Genomic DNA, 20,077 nt, shown 5'->3' with positions numbered 1-20,077 from the left:
GTTGAAAACATGTCTTGTCAGTCTTTAAAAATACAAATATTTACAGATTTTAAGGAATTATATGAACATAAAAAGACTAAACAGTCAAATTTGGGTGTGATTGACAAGATAAATCCAATAAACATCCATGGATCCTGTTCTTTTTTAGTACGATGACATGTTAAATAGGGGTGATATAGAAAACAACATTTTGTCTTGTCTTGGGGGTTTCTGCTGTCAAAGATGTTACTGTATTTAAACCTACTCCTCACTCTTTCACCTACTGTTTCTTGGTGATGATTACCACCATTCAAACAAGCCAAACTGTCTCTCAGAGTGATGCCACACTGGGTAAGAGAGAAAGAGTGAGAAGAAACCCCCTTAAACTGCTGTTTGGTAATAATGTCACAACACTCTCATAACCTCTTTTGAAATTACTGCTTAACATGGCTCTCAGTGGTGTAGATTATTGCTTAAAAAGGCATTAATTATTTCAAAGTGAATGTCTGTTGTAGAACTCACACTGATTATCCTCCTTGGGTCAGTTTTAAGTCTGCTTAAATTTTTAATACATTCCACACTCAAGCTATGTGACCATCACACAAATGAATCACTCCCGCCCTTTTTTTCCCCCTGTCTCTGAAATGCAAGTGTGCTCTGATTAATAATTTTGTTTCAAGGCCAAATACATAATCCACACATAATCCAAGGGATATCTGACATCCAAGGACTGACAGAGATAATTATGGGTTTGAAGTTATTTAAATTAAATACAAGATTAAGTCAGAAAATACTGAAGTAGTGTATATAACTCTTAAAGACTCTACAGTATACAGGTATATACTTATGACTCAAAAAATAATGATGATTTCAGATATAGTCTGTGACTTCTCATCATGTATCATCCAAGGAGGTTTCCTGGGAATTGTCAGCCTTCAAACACTGATATCAGTTTACACTGGCCAGTGTGTACTATAATCTAGCATGACACCATGACTTCAGTGCAATGCGTGACCTTTGGCTTCTATCTGCAGCTCATGTTGCTGTCTGTGTATTTCCACTTCAAGCAAAGCTGAGTGCGCTCCACAGATGGCAGCGCTAAAGGCTCCCGTGTTATTTTAGGGGTGTGTCAGTCTTTCCAAAATGTTCTGTTCTGCACTGCGGTGTCATTACTTTGCATGAAACTCTCATGCACATTTTTCTTTTTTAAGAATGGATGAAAAGAAATAAACAAAGACACGTAGCGGTGCAGGGTATAAGACCATGTTTAATGGCAATACTCTGCAAAAACTTTCATCACTTCAAACATGTCATTCAGTGCTTCAGTTTGTCTGTGAGGTTGTCAAAGTGGTGCTATAAAATGCTGTGTTGTGCAACAACAATATGGGTTCACTGGCAGGAATCAACAGGAAGACTTAATGAAATGTGCAATAGTGAGGAGGCTGCTGTTCTCCAATAATAAACATCTTTTTCAGAAGTCACACTGGACAATTTCTTACTTGTTTTGTCCTCTAGGCAGCATCCATTTCAATCTGATGTTTACTGACGCTCATCAGGTTAGCATTTTTTAAGCATTAAGGCAAAAATACTTCACATAACCATGTTTTGCTTTTGCATTTTGTAAACAAAATATTATTTGTGTAACAAGTCTCTTAAGTGTCCCTCTATGGTAATGTTTTTTGTCCTTCATTAAAGACATAATAACACATGGAATTCACAAAAGTTAAATTCATGGTGGTGTGGTTAGACAACAACCTTGGCTACACTGAAAACAACAACAACCCAAAAAAAACCAAAAAACAAGTGCATTATGGTGCTGATGAATTAAATCAGAATATAACACCTTGTACACTATCAAACAGGACAAGAAAAAAGTAATTACAAACCACTTACAAAACATTTCTGACAATATTCTGTGCTTAAGCACTGGACACAATAAATACTAATCACAATGATGTGGGGTAATGAATGACTTCTATTTCTTAACGCTTGTTTTTGTGTCATGTCTTCTGTACTGTGCAATATGTCAGGAGTTTTTTTGACAGAATGTACAAAAATATCTCCAATATTTTTTAGAACTACTTAGTCCTCGCTTTTGACTTTGTATGGAAATACTCATAAATTGTACCCCATATGTCTTTCATTTGATGAAAACATATATTAATCTAAAGACTCACACAGTGATACCTAATGTAGAAATAACCACAACTACACTACGACAGGAGACATATGTTTTTTTTAACTTGTTGGCTTACTTTGGAATCATGAAAAGGCACTTAACTTGAGGAGATCGGATAGAACTATTTTGGCACATTCACAAACGATGCAAGACCAAAAGTAGTCCCATGATAAAGAGGGCACTGGGTTCCTGAAACACTATCGAGAGGGAGACAACTCCACTCAGAAAGATGATGGATGGCATCAGATTCCTGTTTACGTCATGCTCAGACTGCGCCTCTGACAGCGTGTTTGGTAGATTCTCTAATAATGTATCAGGGGAAATCTGGGGAGCATCTTCCTTCTCCTCCAAGGTCGAGACAGAATGAACAGCTACATTTTGGCTCACCTCAGTGACACCTGTACTCACTGAGGCGCTCTCCGTGAGTTCAGGTGACGGTGAAGCTTCACCGTCTGCTCCCAGAGATGCTGGACTTTCTGCCACAAGAGACGAGAGTGCAGGCGTACTGCCTTCATCACGTGCTGCAGACCTGGTGGAGTCTTCTGATAATCCTGCAACAAGTTCACTCAATCCCATTGCAACCTCTCGCTCAAAGCATGGAGTCACACTGGGAGAAGAGACACGCTCAGCAGGCAGTTCAAGACAAGGACGACTGGCTGGGCTGTCGGTCGATCTGTCCTCTCCTGTCGGCCACAGATTCGTCTCTGAAAGATGGATTTCCTCTCTAGCCTGGGAGCTGTCTGATCTTGGCCTTGACTCTTGTTGTAGAGAAGGAGTTGAGGCAGGCAGCAGTGCAGAGGGACTATTGTCTATGGGCTGCTCTGAGGTCTGGTTGCCTAATTCACAGTGGAGTCTGGGTAAAGGCTGTGACTTATTTGGTTGGACTGATTCACTGGCACCGAGTACAAAGGATAAATTAGTTTGAGGTGTGGTTTCGGACGACATACGAGGGAATTGTTCACCTGGGGATACATTGTGGGAGGACAGTACGCCATCAACAGATGGAAGCTCTTGGTTGGATGGGACAGAGGGACCAGATGGGTGAACTGCAATCTGTTAAAGTAAAACAGTGAGACAACAGTGAAAGCTAGGAGAGTAAAAAGACAAAAGGGGGAAGATTTGTATTCCACATTAACATTGCACACAGAGAGACGAAAGGCATTTTACCGCATACTAATGCTTCTCTGTGAACTGGATCCCATGCTGACATTGTAATTGTAAGGAAATGCAAAAAAAAAAACCCAGGAGCAATATCATGGAATCTTTTTAAGATTGTTGGCAAAAATGTACATCCTAATGTTACGAATTCCCATCATGAGTGCAAAATACTATAAAGGGATAGTACAGTCCATACAGTACAAGGGCATCCAAGGGAGGAGGAAATTAGATCAATGCAATTTTTCATAATTATTTTATCCTCAGGTTCAATATGAAAAGTGCAGCTCCTCTGGCAGTTTACCCAATATACATTTTTTTTTCACATATTGAACTAGGGGGAGATTATTTTTTCATTTAAACATCAGGAACTGGAGCTAATACCATCCCTAAAAGAACCTTATTTTCATTTGCACTCAAAGCTCTTCAATAATATACCTATATATAGCTATACCCGCTATAAGGCTGCTGTGTTAAAAAAAACATTCAAGGTAACATCAAGATTAAATCATCACAATATAAGACCAAAAAGACAGATAACAAAATCAGCATCCATGAGAACAAGTGCAAATGCAAAACATAAAATACAATGAACTAAGAAGAGCTAAGATAGAGCATCTAGGTGTTAGGCACTGTAGAAGATACTACAGATAGATATAGATCTAGCATTCTATGTTATTCTCATATTTCCAAGCAGAAAACCCATTTTGACCTAGTATCATTTTTGAGGGCAAAAAAATTTACAGAATTACAGCAATTCTGGGTGTAAATCATTTTTAACAAGTCTGTAATTTTGTGTGCTGCTATTGGAATTGGAATTCAATGCTTCAAAAACTTTCCAAGAAGACTTGTTTTCAATTTGACTCGAGAGAGCACTTACTGTAAATCTCAGAGGAAAATCTATTAAGTAATTACTTCATAGCATTATAAAATGACTAAAAAGCTGAGAGGAAACCAAACTTCAGCACACAAGTGAATCACTGAAACGAAGGCTACTGCATATTATGCCGCCAACATTTAACTTGAACATTATTACACAAAACCTGGAGAAAGAAATTGTCATTGCATTGCAATTGCTGACAATTGCAATGCAAATTTGAAAGTTTAAAATATTACATAACATCCTTACATTAGCTTATTAAAGTACATTGGATGATGTGAGGATTAAGGAAAAAAAACAACTACCAATTAGAGGGAGATGATGTTCATACACAGTAGTAGACTGGTTCACCTTTATTTTTCTTGCTCTAGCAAAAGAGAGACAGCATGCTTGTGAATACTGATGTCATACAAACATGAAGATGAGCTGGGTGAGTACATGCCTAACAGATACATCTGTCGCATCAGTGAGACATTAATACCAGATCACATGTTATTCTGTTATTCTGTTCGAAGTTGAAATGTCATAATTTTACTGACTGACTCTGAGCTGTCTGAGGTAATTCTGAGGTAATCAGTGTTATGCAGGCCGACTGTAACTTCCCTTTTCTTCTGAAGTAACACATTTATTTCAGTCCGATATGTTTTACATACGGAACTGTTACAAAATCAACTTTTGCTTGCCAAAAAAAACTAATGCAAGGCCCCTGGTAATCCCCGTTTTAAGCAACTCGACTGTTCTTTCTTCCACCATTTTACTGTAGGCTAAAGAACAAAATTCATAGAAAGTCGCCTGCATTGTCTTTTGCATCACTGTGAAGCTTAATATTCACACTTGGGGAATCTACATTTAAAGGAATAGTTTGATTAGAAAAGAAAACATTCTTCAGGCACTCTGCAAGGAGAGAAGTTGTAGTAAAAGCCTTTATTGAGTCGGGGATATTGTTAAAACAGGGGCGAAACTGTGGAGGAAAAAAAAGCTAAAATAGTTTGATTTACTCACTTTCTTGGCAAAAGTTAGATGAGAAGATTGATACCACTCTCAGCTATGAGAGTGGTATCAATCTTCTCATGTAACGCTTGACAGGAAAGTGGATATTGTTTCTTAAAATGTCAAAATTTTCCTTTAAGAAGGTCACACTGGTTGAATTGGGTTTCTCTTCAAAGACTAAAACTATATTCTGTCACAATTGGATACAAATGATTCAATATAAACACCTATAAACACAACAGCACATTACATTGATAGTACTGGATACTAGACATGAATACACATGGTTACACATTGTCACACCACACTGTATTTTTTTAATATTAGTGTTCTGAACCACTTAGAAATTAAAAAAGACATGAATTAACATCAAATAGGGACAAAATCAGAAGGTGCAATGACATAAAGAGCATGCATCATGTTATAAGAATCTGACAAAGAACATAACATTCTCGTGCTACAGCGGTAAGAAGCGAGACATTACCTAAGTTTCTGCAGAAGCTTCAATGAGCTGTGAACAATATAAACAACCAAGCCAATGATGATAAGCTATAAAAATTGAAAAGAAATGTTTGTTATGTTTTATTAGACACATGACTCGCATAAAGGGATAATGCATTTAGCCTGCTTACCTGTTAAATGTGAATGTGTCAACAAATGCATGCAAATCAAGATAATTTGAACATAATCCAACAAGTAATTTGCTAAATGTGTGCCCTCTGCTTTGGCAAGTAAGCCAACAAGCTCGCACACTCTAATCATGATGGACTATTTTAACTTCTGCAGGTCATGGAAAGTTCATAAAGAAGAATAACAACAATGAAGCTTTCTGTTAGTTTATGACTTATTAAATTACTTTAAAGGCTGTTCCTTTCCTTCTTATTTTACACTTACCTCTATGTCAATCTCGGGCTGTATGATGACTGGGCAGACAGGTGCAGGTCGAACAATTCCTGAATTGGAGGTCCCTGCTTCATCTGCTCATTTAAAACAAATAAATATGCTGGATAATTCATGATGAATATGTATAGAGAAAAAGATAAAACCTTGTTTGACAGAACACATTATAATTGTTATTATGAACTGCACTTTTTAATTAAATAATAAGTAATTCATTGATCAATTTTTCATCCTATGCAGTACCGCTATATGTAAAAAGGCATTACATGAAAAGAATAGTTTGACATTTCGGGAAGAATGCTTATTCGTTTAAAGTTAGTTGAGAAGATTGATCGCACTCTTATATCTGTTGGAAGGTCCGGATGAAAGAAATGAGATATAACATGTTAATTAGTGAGCTTTAGAGGTGCTGATAGACGGATGTTGTTATCTGACAGAGCCAGGCTAACTGCCAGTTTTTATGCTAAGCTTAACTCACCCACCGCTGTCTCCAGTTTCATATCAAACCCGCAGATATGAGAATGGCATCAATGTACTCATTTAACTCTTAGGAGGAAAACAAATCAGCATATGTCCCAAAATGACCAATTATTCATTTACTATTTAAATACTATATTAAAATGTCTCTTTGTGGATTTTTATCATATAGTGAAACATCTGTTAGATATTGATAAATGATGATAATATTTCTGTTGTACCGTCAATCTTTTCCAGCTCATCCTCTGAATCGAATTCAGTCTCCATACTGAAAGAAAACAGAGCAAAGGCAAATTTATTTAAAAAGTTCACTATAAAGCACGCAGCCAAATGTCTTCATGATTTTTCACGTTTACATACAATTGAAACCTCACACATGTATCTCGTGTCTATAAAACATCATTGTATTTGTGCAAAATATAAGGCTTGATACTGATTATACTATTAAAATACACAGTGAGTCATCTTTATACAAACTAGTTAACATGTGGGCAGATACAGCAGGGGAGACCTTTGAAGTAAAAATATCTTACTATACTCAGTTTGTAGCTAAGGATGGACAGTACTGTACATTTGCAGCACAATGGCTTTATGGCCACATCCTCTACAAGTTTACTTTTGTACTTAAAGCTCATCTTGTGCTATTTAGGTAACATCTGAATCAGCTAACAAATGCTAAGAAACACCATTTTGGCCTCCAAGATGGACTGTAGCTCGTGTAATAAGGTGGTCATATACTATCATGAACACCTGTTTTGGATAATTAGGTGTATTATTTGCTGATGCAGTTCAACTGTTAATGCGCTGAATTAGCCATTTCAATCTAGCACAGCCGAACATCACTTTGTACTGTATTATGCTGTTTGCGCAACACTGTTTTTGCATTACTGCACCAGTTGACCAAAGTGTTTAGAAGCCAGAAGCCTCAGCGATGACTGTTTGTTAAAATAGACGGTTATAGATATTGTGAGATATTGTTCCCTGAGGGTTGGGGTCACTGTAAAGTGCAAGAACAATATAACCCAGCAGAAATCATATTTCTATATTGTTGTAATGGATTATTGTTATGGATCTAATGTAATTGGAGTGACAGTGATTACTGGAGGAGATATTGCGCTAATTCAGTTAAATGTTTTTCTTTTCCTATGCCTCACTGACATACAGTGCATGTTTTGCACACCAGATCCTAAATATTAATACATTAAGGGGAGAGCTAAAGGTAAAAATAACCTTTTTCAAAATCATGAAGCAGGAATGTCTCCTATATGATGGCATGTATGTTGCAAGAGGGTGGATGTAAATTTGGCAAGAGTCCTGCAAAGCATGCCAAATGAAATAAAGGTCAAGAAGTGTGACAAGCATGTGATGAGAGCTACGCAAATAGAGTGAAGCAACCTGCTCAAACTCCATGTACTTATTGCCCTTCCAGTTTTATATCTGCCAGGCAGATAAGTATTTAAAGACTGATAAGAGATCTGACAAAGATCTTTGCATTATACATGTCTGGTGACGTGAAGTCATCTTTTGAACTCTGCACAGCCTGATAACTTTTTAAATGAAGTTTTCAAGCTCCATTCAGGCGTGCAAAGTATCCTCAACAAATAACCGCAACATTTCTTCTTTGTAAGTTTGGGGAAAAAAAAACAACTCCTGATTTCTGAAAGAAGCAGACACAAAGGTATTCTTGTGCGTTTGAAGGTTACATTTGAGAGGTAAGGTTGACATAGCCTCACTCTGCCCCTAGACACTCAGGCACGTCTGAGCTTGATATATGAGTGCAATTGTGAGGGCAGGTGTGTGCACAGGTGTGTGCAAAAACTAATTTAGACCAAGTTAACAAAACTAATTCTGTTGGTTTGCTTGAGCTGCATTTGAGCTTGATCTAGAAACATGGTCACGTTGCAAAACTCTAGACTGACTCAGCAGCAAGTTGATGCAAAAAAAAAAAATTCAGACTGAGGCAAAACTCAGCAACCTCATCACTTAGCGATCAAGTCAGATGACATTGAATTAGAGAACAGTATTGTTCCTGCTCTGCAGAGTGAATGCAGTACTTTCACTATCAGATGAAGGGCACTGATACCACTAATGTTTCAGTTAAATAAAAACTAAACGAGCAGGATTTAATTAAATTGGAGCAGATACTGAATTTATGCATAATTCATATCAACATATAGTAAGTAATACATTCTGGTATCTAAAATTGTTTCATCCCATAGTAACCTGTCATCTCACATGGCTGCCCCTTTAATGTGTTGACACCCAATTATCAGTTAACTTCAAAGCACCTAATGCATCTATAATGGTTGCTGCGGTGGGAGTGTGGGTACAGTTGCTGCTCCCCAAACTCCTTTTCAATCAGTGACTCATCCATCCCTAACAACCCATTTGGCACCTTCCTCTCTCCAAGCAGCTATGGCTGTGAAGACCCACATGACAACTACATCAGTTGATACCCTGTTTGCTCCTTTTATGGGTGCTTATAATCTTAAGGAATCTTTCCGGCTGTCTGCGTCATTGCGTACTTTAAGATTCATCACGCACTTCCACGTTGGTGTAACAATAAATCAGGCATTTAGGGGATGCCAAAATGCAAGGATTAGTTGACTTAAATGGAGTAAATAAGAGAAGGGGTTTGTGTGCCAGCCAGCAGCTACATCAGGAAAAGAGGCTAATCTGTTCCAATGACATTGCTCTGCTCCCCCTTGACTCTGAAAGAAAAGGTCAGAGGTACATTTTAGTGCAGGGAAACGCAGGGTATGAAAACGACACCTGCCCTTTGCCTATTTTGATCGTCCTCACACACCATTGGATGATTGGCATTCTAAGGGGGGGTGTGTACTCTATAAAAAATCGTCTTTATCATTCACTGCAGATGCTGAAGACGTCAGACTGTAAACCAAGCCACACACTTTATGAACACTCAGCGACTTCAATACTCCACTTATGCTCTCATTACACAACTTAATGTTGTTTTTAAGAACCTGCTTTGCTTTAGACTTGGGTTCTTACTATGCTTAATGCAATCTCCAGGCAGAATCACTGATACTTGCTTGTTTACTTGCACTTGAACGCTTGTTTCAGCCACAAAACCACACATGATATTTAGTAGGAAACTGGAGCCCTGCAGCTGTTGCACAGCCCCAACTCCTGTGCTTTCGAGGTTTTCTTTACACTCATCTTTATGATTTGATTGCTAATATGGAACTTATGCCCAAAATTAGGTCATTTCTTGGTTTCCTGACACTGAAAGTGTTGTTATTCATAATTTATTGTGCCTTTTAGCGTCTTAATTTTCCCTTTTATTATAATGATTGACACTTTGCAAGGTCCTTAAGGAGACTGAGGTTTGACCGCCCATAGTTAACAGTGAGCTGTGAATCTGTGGAGGTCAGAGGTCAATCAGAGGAATTTTACTGTTAGACAGTGGACAAAACACTCCACAAATAGCCTGTTAAATAGCCTTTATCTCATGATCTTTGTCTGACAAAGGAATGCACACACATTTGACAGGGAATTTACCTGTAATCTTTTGGAGGTCTCATGATACTTTTAAGTTGATGCATGTCCATGTTTGTCTGATCAGAATCATCTTCATAGGCCAGGAGCAGAGTTACCACATAATTCATAGAGGAGTTATTGGCCCAGTAATCACCATCAGAGGTTTCATAGCGGATGACAAACTCAATGCGAGAGCCCATTGTGATGTAAGGTGGTGCAAAAGACAGCTTGAAGGTGAATTTATCAGTGTCACCATCATTGGATCCCTGGACATAATCTGCTGGGTAATCAAAGTAAGAAGCCCAGTTGTCCATGGTCGATCTGATATAAACTGCTTTGTGGAAGGAGACGTTCAGGACTCGTACTACCCCAGTGAAGGCAAGGGGTTCATCCTCTACTAGAGACATCTCCTCAACCTCCACTTTATTAGCGCGCACAGCCTGCAGCAGGGCACTTTCGGTGGGAGCGATAAACTCTGGTTGCACCAGATAAATCGGCTCTCTCTTTGGCTTTCGATACTTTGCCTCCTCTTCCTCCCACCTTGCTCGCTCCTCTTCATCGTCGTCCGAATCAAAGGCAACAAATTCCTTCACGTCGACCAGATCCCCACCTGTTGTATCGGCAAATAACACCCTCTTTCCGGCAGGCAGCGCCGCGTGGGTCCGTATATACTCAGCAGTCTCTTCGTAGATGGACAGGCCTCGCTTTCTGGGCACCGGGGAGCATCTTGGGATGAGGTGGACGTCCTCGGAATCATCATCCTCATCATCATCATCCTTATCCTCGTCGTCCATGTGGGACCTACTCTCTTCGCCCTCGGCTGATTTGCCACTTTTAATCGTGGTAAAAAGGCCCTCTTGAGTTGGTATGGTTAAAAAAGACATTTTTGCAGAAGGAAGCTGTGCGCGGAAGACAGTACATATGGCGTCTCCAAAAAGCACTACCAAACACTCATGGTTTGCGCAGCAATGTCCCGTGTGGATCCAGCGCTGTCCCTGCGTTACGCACAGAGCCTCCCCTGTCAACGTGTGGCGTTAAATGTCACCCATGGAAAACTTGCCTGTACCGCCAGCCCTTGTGATAGTGTATCCCCTGGTTTACATGTTTTTTATGTATCGCAGTTTGGCTGCTGTCGCGGAAGGAGCAGCGTCTAATTTTAGCACTGACCTACCGGGCTCTCCATGTCCCATATTTGTCTTTTAAATTGGTATAATCCTGCGACTCCCCCTTGTTCCGTTTGGTTCGGGCTGGCTAAATGCTCTACTGGGAATAGGACATTAAAGTAATATCCCATCGGCCAATTTCCAGTCATGTTTGACACTTATTTCAATCGATGTATAGCCATCGGTATAAAAAAAAATCCTCTGCAGGCATCATCAGGGGGAGTTTATTTTAGGATGGAGCCTATTTCATCACTAGGTGACAGCCTAGTGATAGTTTAAAGTGCCAACATGAAAATACATCACTTTTCACGAACATACATGTCATTCATTTAGACTCTCGTATAATATTAATGTGTTACAACATGCATATCGCTGCAAGCCAAAATTATCCACATGCTTTGTATATAGGCTAATAAATGTAAGCCCTGTTTGGAGTTTGTGGAATATTACACGGCCGACCTGATGAAAGTTTTGTCATTCAATAGGCTACTCTGCTGTTTGTTTATTTCATCTAAGCAATGGAAGACATATGGGTATTTGATTGCTATGAATGTTATGTAATCCCGCTCACGAAGCCTGCTAAAAGTGTGTCCTCTATTTGAGGACTAGGAAATCAAGTAAACCCCAGCCGAACATATTAGTTAACATAAAGATGATTTATATGGCTTATAGGTATTTTCATAGGCTACGTAAAGTAACACGAATCTGATGGATCTCTCCAAAGACTGTGGTGCTGAAGTAAGTGCTGACAATTTAGTTGTTTAAAAATTAGTAATTTAAGCACTTATTACTTCACCAAAAGGCCATGAAAGAAACATTTCAGGCAGTAGAAAAAAGGACTGAGTGTAAAAATAACCAAGCTGTGGGAGGCTAAACGTTATTTTGTGCATTAAAATCGTTTCTAATAAACATGTCATTCCAACGTGTGGGTGCTGTCCAAACCATCGCACAGGCCGTTGTTTACCGTCTCATTTGGATTCATAAGCAAAGTCAAGTCTTGTTTATATCTGGCTCGACGTTTTAGGTCTTGAACCATGTGTGATTAATTACAATTTTCCTACAGTTTAATGTCACCTCTTCAGTAGCTAATGCCACAGATAGAGAGATAAAAAAATATTGTGTAACCTACAGTCTATTATAGATGTATTGTAAACGTAAAAATGTGGGTTTTTCTGTACATCTCTTGGCGTTTTGGAGCCTCACGACAGTCGTTAAACTGCTGCGCGTTCTCGCTGCGCACGCACCACTGCTACAGATTGCCATGTAAACACACCCTTGAAGATGATTGGTGGGGAGGTTTTAGCGCGGCGTACTGCAACCAATCAGAAGATTGTTTTTCTGTCACGTCGGTGCACGGATAGTAAGCTAAAGGATAATGCAAACATAAACTAATATAAAGAACACGGAGTGAAAACTAAAGGATATATAGCACAGAGAAGTTTGATTACTTGGACCGGGTCTTTCTTGTTGGGCTTGTATTCGTGAAAATATGGTGCAGCCATTACTGCGAGGACACACGACTTAGGTAATGTAAGCTAACTAACGTTAGCAACAGCCTGCTAATTTTTAACGTTCCGCAAGGCCGCGGAGAAATACGAGAGCTGCTTCCTGTTCTAGGTTCATTGAGGATGTAGGTTACATTACGATCCGCGTAACACAACCACAACCGTTATCCAAGTAGTCAGTTCAGTGGTGTAATCGATTGCATTTACATTTCTTTTAATTGAGCTTGCGGGCTACATAGGTTGTTAGCTATTTGGCTAGCTAGCTAGCATGAGTGAACTGACGGACCGCAAACAGTCCGCTGACTCTGCATCGAGGAAACGGTGTTCATCACCCGACCAGGATGAAGGCAGCACGATCCCCAGCAAGTCCACAAAAGTAAGCGACGCATCAAACGAAGCTTCGGAAAGTTGTAGAAACAGTGAAGCTGAGAGTAAAGAAGCAACTGGGAGCGAGGGCCAGTCAAAAGACAGCGGGGAACAACCAGCTGCCGTGCAGACTTCAGACAGTACGGGTGGCACCAGTACAAAGTCTGTCAACAACTCCAGTGCTGATGGTCACGATGCCAGCAACACCGAAAAACCACAGTCCTCAGATGCGCAAGGATCTGCTGACGGTGCAAAGAACTCAACTCCTCTGGACCAGTCCGACTCAGCAGCCATAGCAGCTGCTGAAGCACTTGCCAGTCTCACAGGAGGAGACGGGGAAGACAGCCGAGAGACTCCTTGCTCCTCTGAAAAAGCTAAACATGTGAAACAGGGGAGCAAACTCAAACAACGTGGGGGCCACCAGTCCTCAAGAATAGGCTCTAAAACACAGGCAGCTGCAGCAGATAGCTCCACGTCTGTTCATAGCACTGACAGAGAAGATGCAGATGACATGCCAGACGCAGATGAAGGGGATGAATCCATATCTGGATCTTCCTCCACACCCAGCTCCTCTTTCCCATCAGATAATGAGGACAATGACGATGGGGAGTGTGCCATTGTGTCAGTTAAGATGGCCCCAGAGATGAGACAATCAGTAGCTCTCCTGGCGCAGGTACAGATGAGACTGGAAGCTCTTGAGAAGAAAAGCGCCCGGCTCCACCAACGGCTGGAGCTGAAGATTAGCCGTTTGCGGCGCCCGCATCTTGACCAGCGCAGCTCCATCACAAAGACTATTCCTGGCTTCTGGGTGACAGCTGTATCCTTAAAATGAAAACATTCCCTCTCTCTCTCTGTTCCTACTCAGTGTTTGAGTTACTGGAGTAATTAATATATGTTTGTGTTTTACCTTGACTTTACCTTGCCAGCTGTTGAACCACCCTCATCTCTCAGCTCACATTGACGAAACTGACGAAGATGCTCTTAGTTATATGACCGATCTTGAGGTAGGAAATGCTGGTGTTGTTACAAAGCCTGGTCATATTTTTTCATATTTTTATCATATTTTTATGCCTTCTTGTTGCAACAGTCAAACATTTCTGTCTCTTTCAGATTGAGTCTTTCAAGAATAACAAACTGGGCTACAGGATCCGCTTCCACTTTAGACGGAACCCCTACTTCCAGAACAACATCATCATGAAGGAGCTGCACCTCGGGATGGGAGGTAAAAAATAAGCATGTGGTGATTATGTCAAGGCATACAGTCATTGTCATACATAATGAATGCACAGTGTTGTGATGCAGTGAGTCAGACTTTGCAACATGGTACTGTAAATGTCATGTATACTGTAGAGCCATGTGAGAATATATTGCTATAACATAATCTGTTAATATATAATAATGAATTATTTACTAAAACCAAATGTTGTACATTTTGTTCCACATTTGGTACAAGAAAAAAGAGTTTACATTTTGAGTGGTTCACAGAAATGAAATTTCTTAACAATACATGACATCGAAAGATGATTTTATTTTGAGGACGCCTAAAATCTACATGGCCATTAAATTCTAATCCTGGCTGCCCATGTTTCAGGATCTCCTATGTCATTTTCCAACCCTATCCTGTGGCATCGTGGACAGAACCTGACAGCCCACAGCGAACCCAGGAAGTTGTCGCGTGGGGTCTACCAGACCTTTTTCAGCTGGTTCAGTGACCATAGCAACCCAGGACAGGACGATGTAGCACAGGTACTAGCTGACTGCACCCTCCCAGTGAACCAAGTTCATGATCATAGCACATTGCATCAACACTGCCACAGTTAGAGGTTTGATTTGTAAACTGGGGTCACTCGTTTTTGAAGTGTGCTACATGTGTTCAGACCTGCCAACCAACCTGTATCTGTTTTTCAGTGGTATTTTGATACCTGAGCAACATTTATCTCACTAGACAACCATTGTTTACCAAATGTGTGCGGGAAGAGGGTTAAAGTATGAATGGTTTATCAAAATGTGTGAAAAGGGAAATATAGTAGGCCTACAGTGTGTTGCATGGTTGGCAGTGTTCATAATTTCTTCAACTTTGACTGCAGTTTATGTTAAAATGAGTTGTTTGTCTTAGGTTAGCAGGACTGTGTAGAGCCTGTGTACTCAAACATATTGTAATTGAAATGTATTGAAATGACCTCTGTGCTGCTGTTCAGATACTAAAGGATGATCTGTACAGAGACCCTCTGAGATACTACCTCACTCCGCTTTGGGAACCGAGGGAGAACGGCAGGTACGGCAAACAGATCCCACACTGTAGCTGCTTCTCAATGTGTGTTTAAGCTACTGACACATTTGAATGTGTAATCAGTGGACAAACCACTTATTAAGCTGTAAATTCTAGAAATATTCTTGGCCTCAGGGCCTTGAAATTATAGCTCAAGTGGAAACCTTTAACAGTTTCCTATTTTTTTTTTTTCCCCATTGCTGGTAAGACCAGATGGGATACATACCGAAACAATGAGTGTGTTTACCGTTAACATGAACAAATAAGTGTACGTGTGTGTGTCTCTCTTTCTCCAGTAGCGCCAGCGGGGCCAGAGCAGCTGACAATGGTAACGGGGACGACTGTGTGGTAATCTCCGACTCCGATGATGAACCCGGTGAGGAGACTGGTGAGGCTGAGCAAGGCCACAGTAGGGAGGAGGAAGAGGAGGAAGAAGAAGAGGAGGACAGGGTGCCAAGTGCAGGTCAGTATATTTATAAATATACAGATACACTGTTCACATGAAATTATATTATATAGACATATGTATTTTTGAAGTTTTTATTTTAGTTTTTTTTTTTTTAATCCTAGATGTCTATAAAATCTTTTGTAAGAATGGTTCTGTGTGTGAACTCTGCAGTGTTTGCTGTTGTGAATGAGAGGCCAACAGCTTTTTTAGCAAGTTAACTGTTTTTTGTTGTAGCTGAATGATAAATGTCTGAGTTATGCTTCCTAAACTAACTAGACCGGAACAATCTCCTCCTCAGATGAGAGCCCAGAGGAAGAGGACGATGGTGGAGAAATTGTGATTGATGGTAAGATATCGCTCTTTAACAGCAGTGTTGCAAATTCACAACTATAACAAACAATCAGTGAGGGGTGGAGTGGCGGCTCATCTTGGTGTTTTTTTTACATCTTCTGCTGTTTATTTTATAGTCTGGCTGTGTTTTGGGTTAACCCACATCCCATATCAGCAAGGATCCCTTGAAATGATAATGTGTTTTGTCCGGTAGGCTCTGATGACAGTGACCAGGAGGAGGAGGAGGAGGAGGAGGAGGAGGAGGAGGCCTAACGAGGAGAAGTGAGGGCAAGTCATCAAGGGACCAGAGACCAGGAAGATGAGGAGGACGCTGAGGTTGTTGAAGAGTACCAGAGCAAATGTTGAATCCTTCTTCCTGATGTTGGTCATTTTTATGCACAGAATATCAGTTTTTTTTTTTGTTGTTTTGTACCTAAAATACATAGAAGCATTTTAAATCAGGGTTAACTACGACAATAAAGCCAAGGCATCATGTTTCCCCTCTATTTTATACAGTCGGTACTGTGTATTCTGATGTACACATACTGCACTTTTTGCAAAAATGTTTTTTTCTAGAACAGGTTCTTAGGCATATTATGCCGATCAGTTCATACAAGAAGTGTTCTTCTATTTAATGAAGAACATTGTATGACAACCTACACACACACACACACACACACACACACACACACACACACACACACGTAGGTGAGACTGATTGCCAATACTTGTTGGCATTAAATTTTTGCATTGCAAATTCTTCAAACAAACAAAACGTTCAGAGGCATTATCAGTGGTCATTTCAAGACAAAGTTTTGGCTGTTTTTAGAAGCGATGTGTGACACTTGAACGTGTCACAAAGTAAAAATGATATAATGACAGTACATTTCAGATGCACTGAGTACTGAACCAAAATTTGTTCTCAGGGATGATCATGGTGGTAGTTTTATTGAAAGAACCTTACTGATTTTGAGACATTTACACACTCTGGTTATTGTTGGCTGTGAATAAGGAAACGTGTACTCTACTGTAGTAAATAGGAACAAATATTGTTTTAATATGCTATCTGTGTTTTTCCTTCTTGTTAGACACACCAGCCTCCACCCCTGTTAACGATCTGTAAACCATCTCTGATGTTTCCAATCATCGTGTAGTTTGACCAATGTTTCTGTGGATTCCCACATTTTTCTAACACGCTCCTACTATATGTAGCTGAGGTTTCTTTTGTATTTTCTTTTCTATAGATTTTAACTTAATTTGATTTTGCTTTTTAAAACATCCAAGGTTTGTTTTCATGTAATGTGTTTAAAGATTTGTGTTATCTTCTTTTTAAAAAGATGGTATTTATTACATTTTTTTCTACACGTCCACATTATGGCATGCCTGTGAGCATGAGATGTAAGACAGGATGATTACATTATTTACAAGGCTGTGTAGAGGAAATAATTTGCTGTGCACAGTGTCAGTAAATGTTAAAATTCACAGCAGCATTATGGGGTGCACTGTAACAAAACTAGTATGTGTATTTGCTTACTTTTCCTAGCAATGACCTGTAAATAATACTTCAGCATTGTCTTTTGGATAAGACAGTACACGTGTTTAATCCATGGATAAATTTATTGAATAATCTGGAGTTTTTTCATAAACATGATCAGAAAGTTATATTTTGTGTGCTGTGTTTTATAGAACACTGTAGTTTAAAGATACTTGTTTGTTGCTTTAATTTTGTTTGCTTAAAGATAAATGTCCACCTTTTGACTCAGACCTAATAAAATAGGCAGTTGTTTCACCTTGCTGTCGGCTGTGCTTCACATACGGTAACATTCTGCAACTAAAGCTAATCACGTTTCTGTATTTTCTCTAAAATAAGCTACACTAAATGAGGATTTGTTTAGAAAAGAACCACAAGATGGCAGTGTAGCTCAGCTAATAGTCTTATCTGTTGTTCAACTGTAGGTGTAAATTTTATGGGTGAATACAGTATATCTAATTGCTCTTTGATGCCAGTATTTATGCGCCCAGATGTGCGATAATGAGCAATAGTTCATTGTGCTTTTAATCAGCTGTTTCAATCTTAAGAACTCCTAATAACAAAGCCTACGGGTATGACTTATGACATCAGACTCACCCACCTGGTATGCTCGGCTGCAACATGTTCTTCGTAAAAGAGAAAAATCAAACAAAACCTGCAGAGATACAGCTGTACTTTAATGTATTTCATCTTTGATATGATGGCAGTGTGTGATATCGTTGACATTTTGAGTGTAGCACTGCAAATAGCCCCGGGCAAGACATTTTTGGACAGGCCCAGACAAAGGAACAGCAGTGGTGTTGCAATGGTACACTTAAACCCTTGATTCCACTTTTAATGCACAGCTATAAATATTCCACGAGCAAAAACCTGTCCTGCTGTAGGCCCAGCAGCACCCAGGGTATGCAGTCTAGGATGGGCATATACTATTAATACTGATGATGGAAACACATACCCCATGAAATGATCCCACGTGAAACACAGTGTTTGTCTCCTCTTTGAAGCAGTTTTACGCAGCCCACCTCAGAGCACAACATGTTTATATGATGATGAATTAATAATGGGGTTGGTTCCTACAATATTGATCGTGACAAACTAAGTACAGATTGCTGGGACAACAAAGCCATCCTCGGGCTGCTTTGTGGTCTGGGGGTTGTCTGTGAAGCCTTTGTTGTATGGGGTGGCAAAAGCCTAAATGGATTCCCTAGTGTAAACTACACTCCCTTGGGTTGAGCTGGTGTTTGCTACTGTACACAAATCATCTTGTCATGCTGCTTCATGCTCTCGCATTTCACAAAGTAGTTCCTTGAAAACTGCTACTCAGACGGATTCACTGTAGAATGAAAAATGAAAAGATAACACACCGCAGCTCGTTCTTCATCTGTGTGATTGATGTTGGGGAGAATATTTTCTCCTGTTTAGTGGACAAGAAAAGGGCTTGTGCTGCTCTCTGAGGTTCATCTATAGTAGGTAATCTGATAGGTTGAGGCAGGGCCCCTGAATACCAACTACCTGTGTGTGTCTCTGCACAGGTGTACATGCTTATAGACTTGTTTGTGAAAGCGTTCCTTCTTTTGTGCACCTCCATGCATGCATGCATATATGCAGAAGCTGCACGTCACAAACATATTTGCAGATTTTTCAACACCTCTGTGCACGTACGCGTGATTGTCAGCTAATCAAGATTAAACACAGCATTTGAACTGTGCAGAGGGGCGGGGCAGAGAGGGATGAGAAAAGAGAATAGAGTAAGCATGATTGAAGGAAATGGATGAGTGCAGTGATAAGCGGAGCTGCCTGGGTCCTGACAGATAGACACAGCAGATGGATGACTCTTATCTGGGAGATCACAGAGTGCATACTCACGCCTAGGCCCAGTTACAGAGAGCCACGATCACACCAGACAGATGAATAGGCCTACCCCCCACCAATCACACTGCACATACAGTACACACACACGCACACACGTGTACGCGCACACCTACACACACAACCACTTGACAGAATGAACAGATTGCAGCTCTTGCGTTACCTTCGTGTCTTTGACATTGAAATTCACCTGGAGTCCAGCGTCTCAAGGATGTGCGCAAAAGAGAGGAGGGAGGAAGGCTGTGGAGAGAGAGATAAGAGAAATCATTTTCGATTTAATTGAAGCACCAGAGCAAGTGCATGTGTGTGTGTGTGTGTTTGTGTGAATCCGTGTCTGCATGCACACAATGTATAAATGTATGTCATCATTCAAATTAGTCTGCCAAAGCGAGAGCCACATGCACGCTATTCTCACTTTTTTTTCCAACATGACAGATTTTTTTTTCACAGATTCTTTCACAGATTTTTCACAGATTCTCTGAGCACAATGTCTGTCATAGAGGTTAAGATGGAGCTGAAGTCACACCTAGTCAAA

General features: G+C 40.1%; 2 protein-coding genes across 4 annotated transcripts; one reads left to right on the top strand and one right to left on the bottom strand.

The window, feature by feature from the left end:
* Window positions 1-1,228: 1,228 nt before the first annotated feature.
* si:ch211-167b20.8 (protein phosphatase 1 regulatory subunit 3A) lies at window positions 1,229-11,228 on the bottom strand. 2 transcript variants are annotated; one of them, XM_044350991.1, is made up of 5 exons: window positions 10,083-11,228; window positions 6,782-6,828; window positions 6,078-6,160; window positions 5,668-5,694; window positions 3,124-3,211 (listed from the first exon to the last, which is right to left on the bottom strand). In XM_044350991.1, the coding sequence occupies exons 1-4, from the start codon at window positions 10,943-10,945 to the stop codon at window positions 5,668-5,670; spliced, it is 1,020 nt and encodes a 339-aa protein (XP_044206926.1). In that variant the 5' UTR covers window positions 10,946-11,228; the 3' UTR covers window positions 3,124-3,211. The 2 variants fall into 2 exon arrangements, with proteins under 2 accessions (XP_044206925.1, XP_044206926.1); XM_044350990.1 differs by lacking the exon at window positions 5,668-5,694 and having other exon boundaries at window positions 1,229-3,211.
* Window positions 11,229-11,378: 150 nt separating this feature from the next.
* Window positions 11,379-17,931, top strand: tspy (testis specific protein Y-linked). 2 transcript variants are annotated; one of them, XM_044350993.1, is made up of 8 exons: window positions 11,379-13,912; window positions 14,022-14,099; window positions 14,206-14,317; window positions 14,687-14,841; window positions 15,294-15,370; window positions 15,664-15,827; window positions 16,111-16,158; window positions 16,357-17,931. In XM_044350993.1, the coding sequence occupies exons 1-8, from the start codon at window positions 12,998-13,000 to the stop codon at window positions 16,413-16,415; spliced, it is 1,608 nt and encodes a 535-aa protein (XP_044206928.1). In that variant the 5' UTR covers window positions 11,379-12,997; the 3' UTR covers window positions 16,416-17,931. The 2 variants fall into 2 exon arrangements, with proteins under 2 accessions (XP_044206928.1, XP_044206927.1); XM_044350992.1 differs by having other exon boundaries at window positions 15,661-15,827.
* The last annotated feature ends 2,146 nt before the right edge of the window (window positions 17,932-20,077 follow it).

Source organism: Thunnus albacares, chromosome 5, assembly GCF_914725855.1.
Source record: "Thunnus albacares chromosome 5, fThuAlb1.1, whole genome shotgun sequence".
NCBI lineage: Eukaryota > Metazoa > Chordata > Actinopteri > Scombriformes > Scombridae > Thunnus > Thunnus albacares.
This window is presented reverse-complemented; position numbering and strand designations above follow the sequence as displayed.

What these genes read in the sequence shown, in the direction of transcription:
- si:ch211-167b20.8 (XM_044350990.1), bottom strand. Translation starts at nt 10,945, where the DNA reads ATGTCTTTTTTAACCATACCAACTCAAGAGGGCCTTTTTACCACGATT. An exon ending in AGACCTCCAAAAGATTACAG is followed by an intron (nt 6,829 to 10,082) that starts GTAAATTCCCTG and finishes GTTTTCTTTCAG; the next exon opens with TATGGAGACTGAATTCGATT. An exon ending in TGAGCTGGAAAAGATTGACG is followed by an intron (nt 6,161 to 6,781) that starts GTACAACAGAAA and finishes TTAAATGAGCAG; the next exon opens with ATGAAGCAGGGACCTCCAAT.
- tspy (XM_044350992.1), top strand. Translation starts at nt 12,998, where the DNA reads ATGAGTGAACTGACGGACCGCAAACAGTCCGCTGACTCTGCATCGAGG. An exon ending in GAACCGAGGGAGAACGGCAG is followed by an intron (nt 15,371 to 15,660) that starts GTACGGCAAACA and finishes CTCTTTCTCCAG; the next exon opens with TAGCGCCAGCGGGGCCAGAG. An exon ending in GGACAGGGTGCCAAGTGCAG is followed by an intron (nt 15,828 to 16,110) that starts GTCAGTATATTT and finishes TCTCCTCCTCAG; the next exon opens with ATGAGAGCCCAGAGGAAGAG.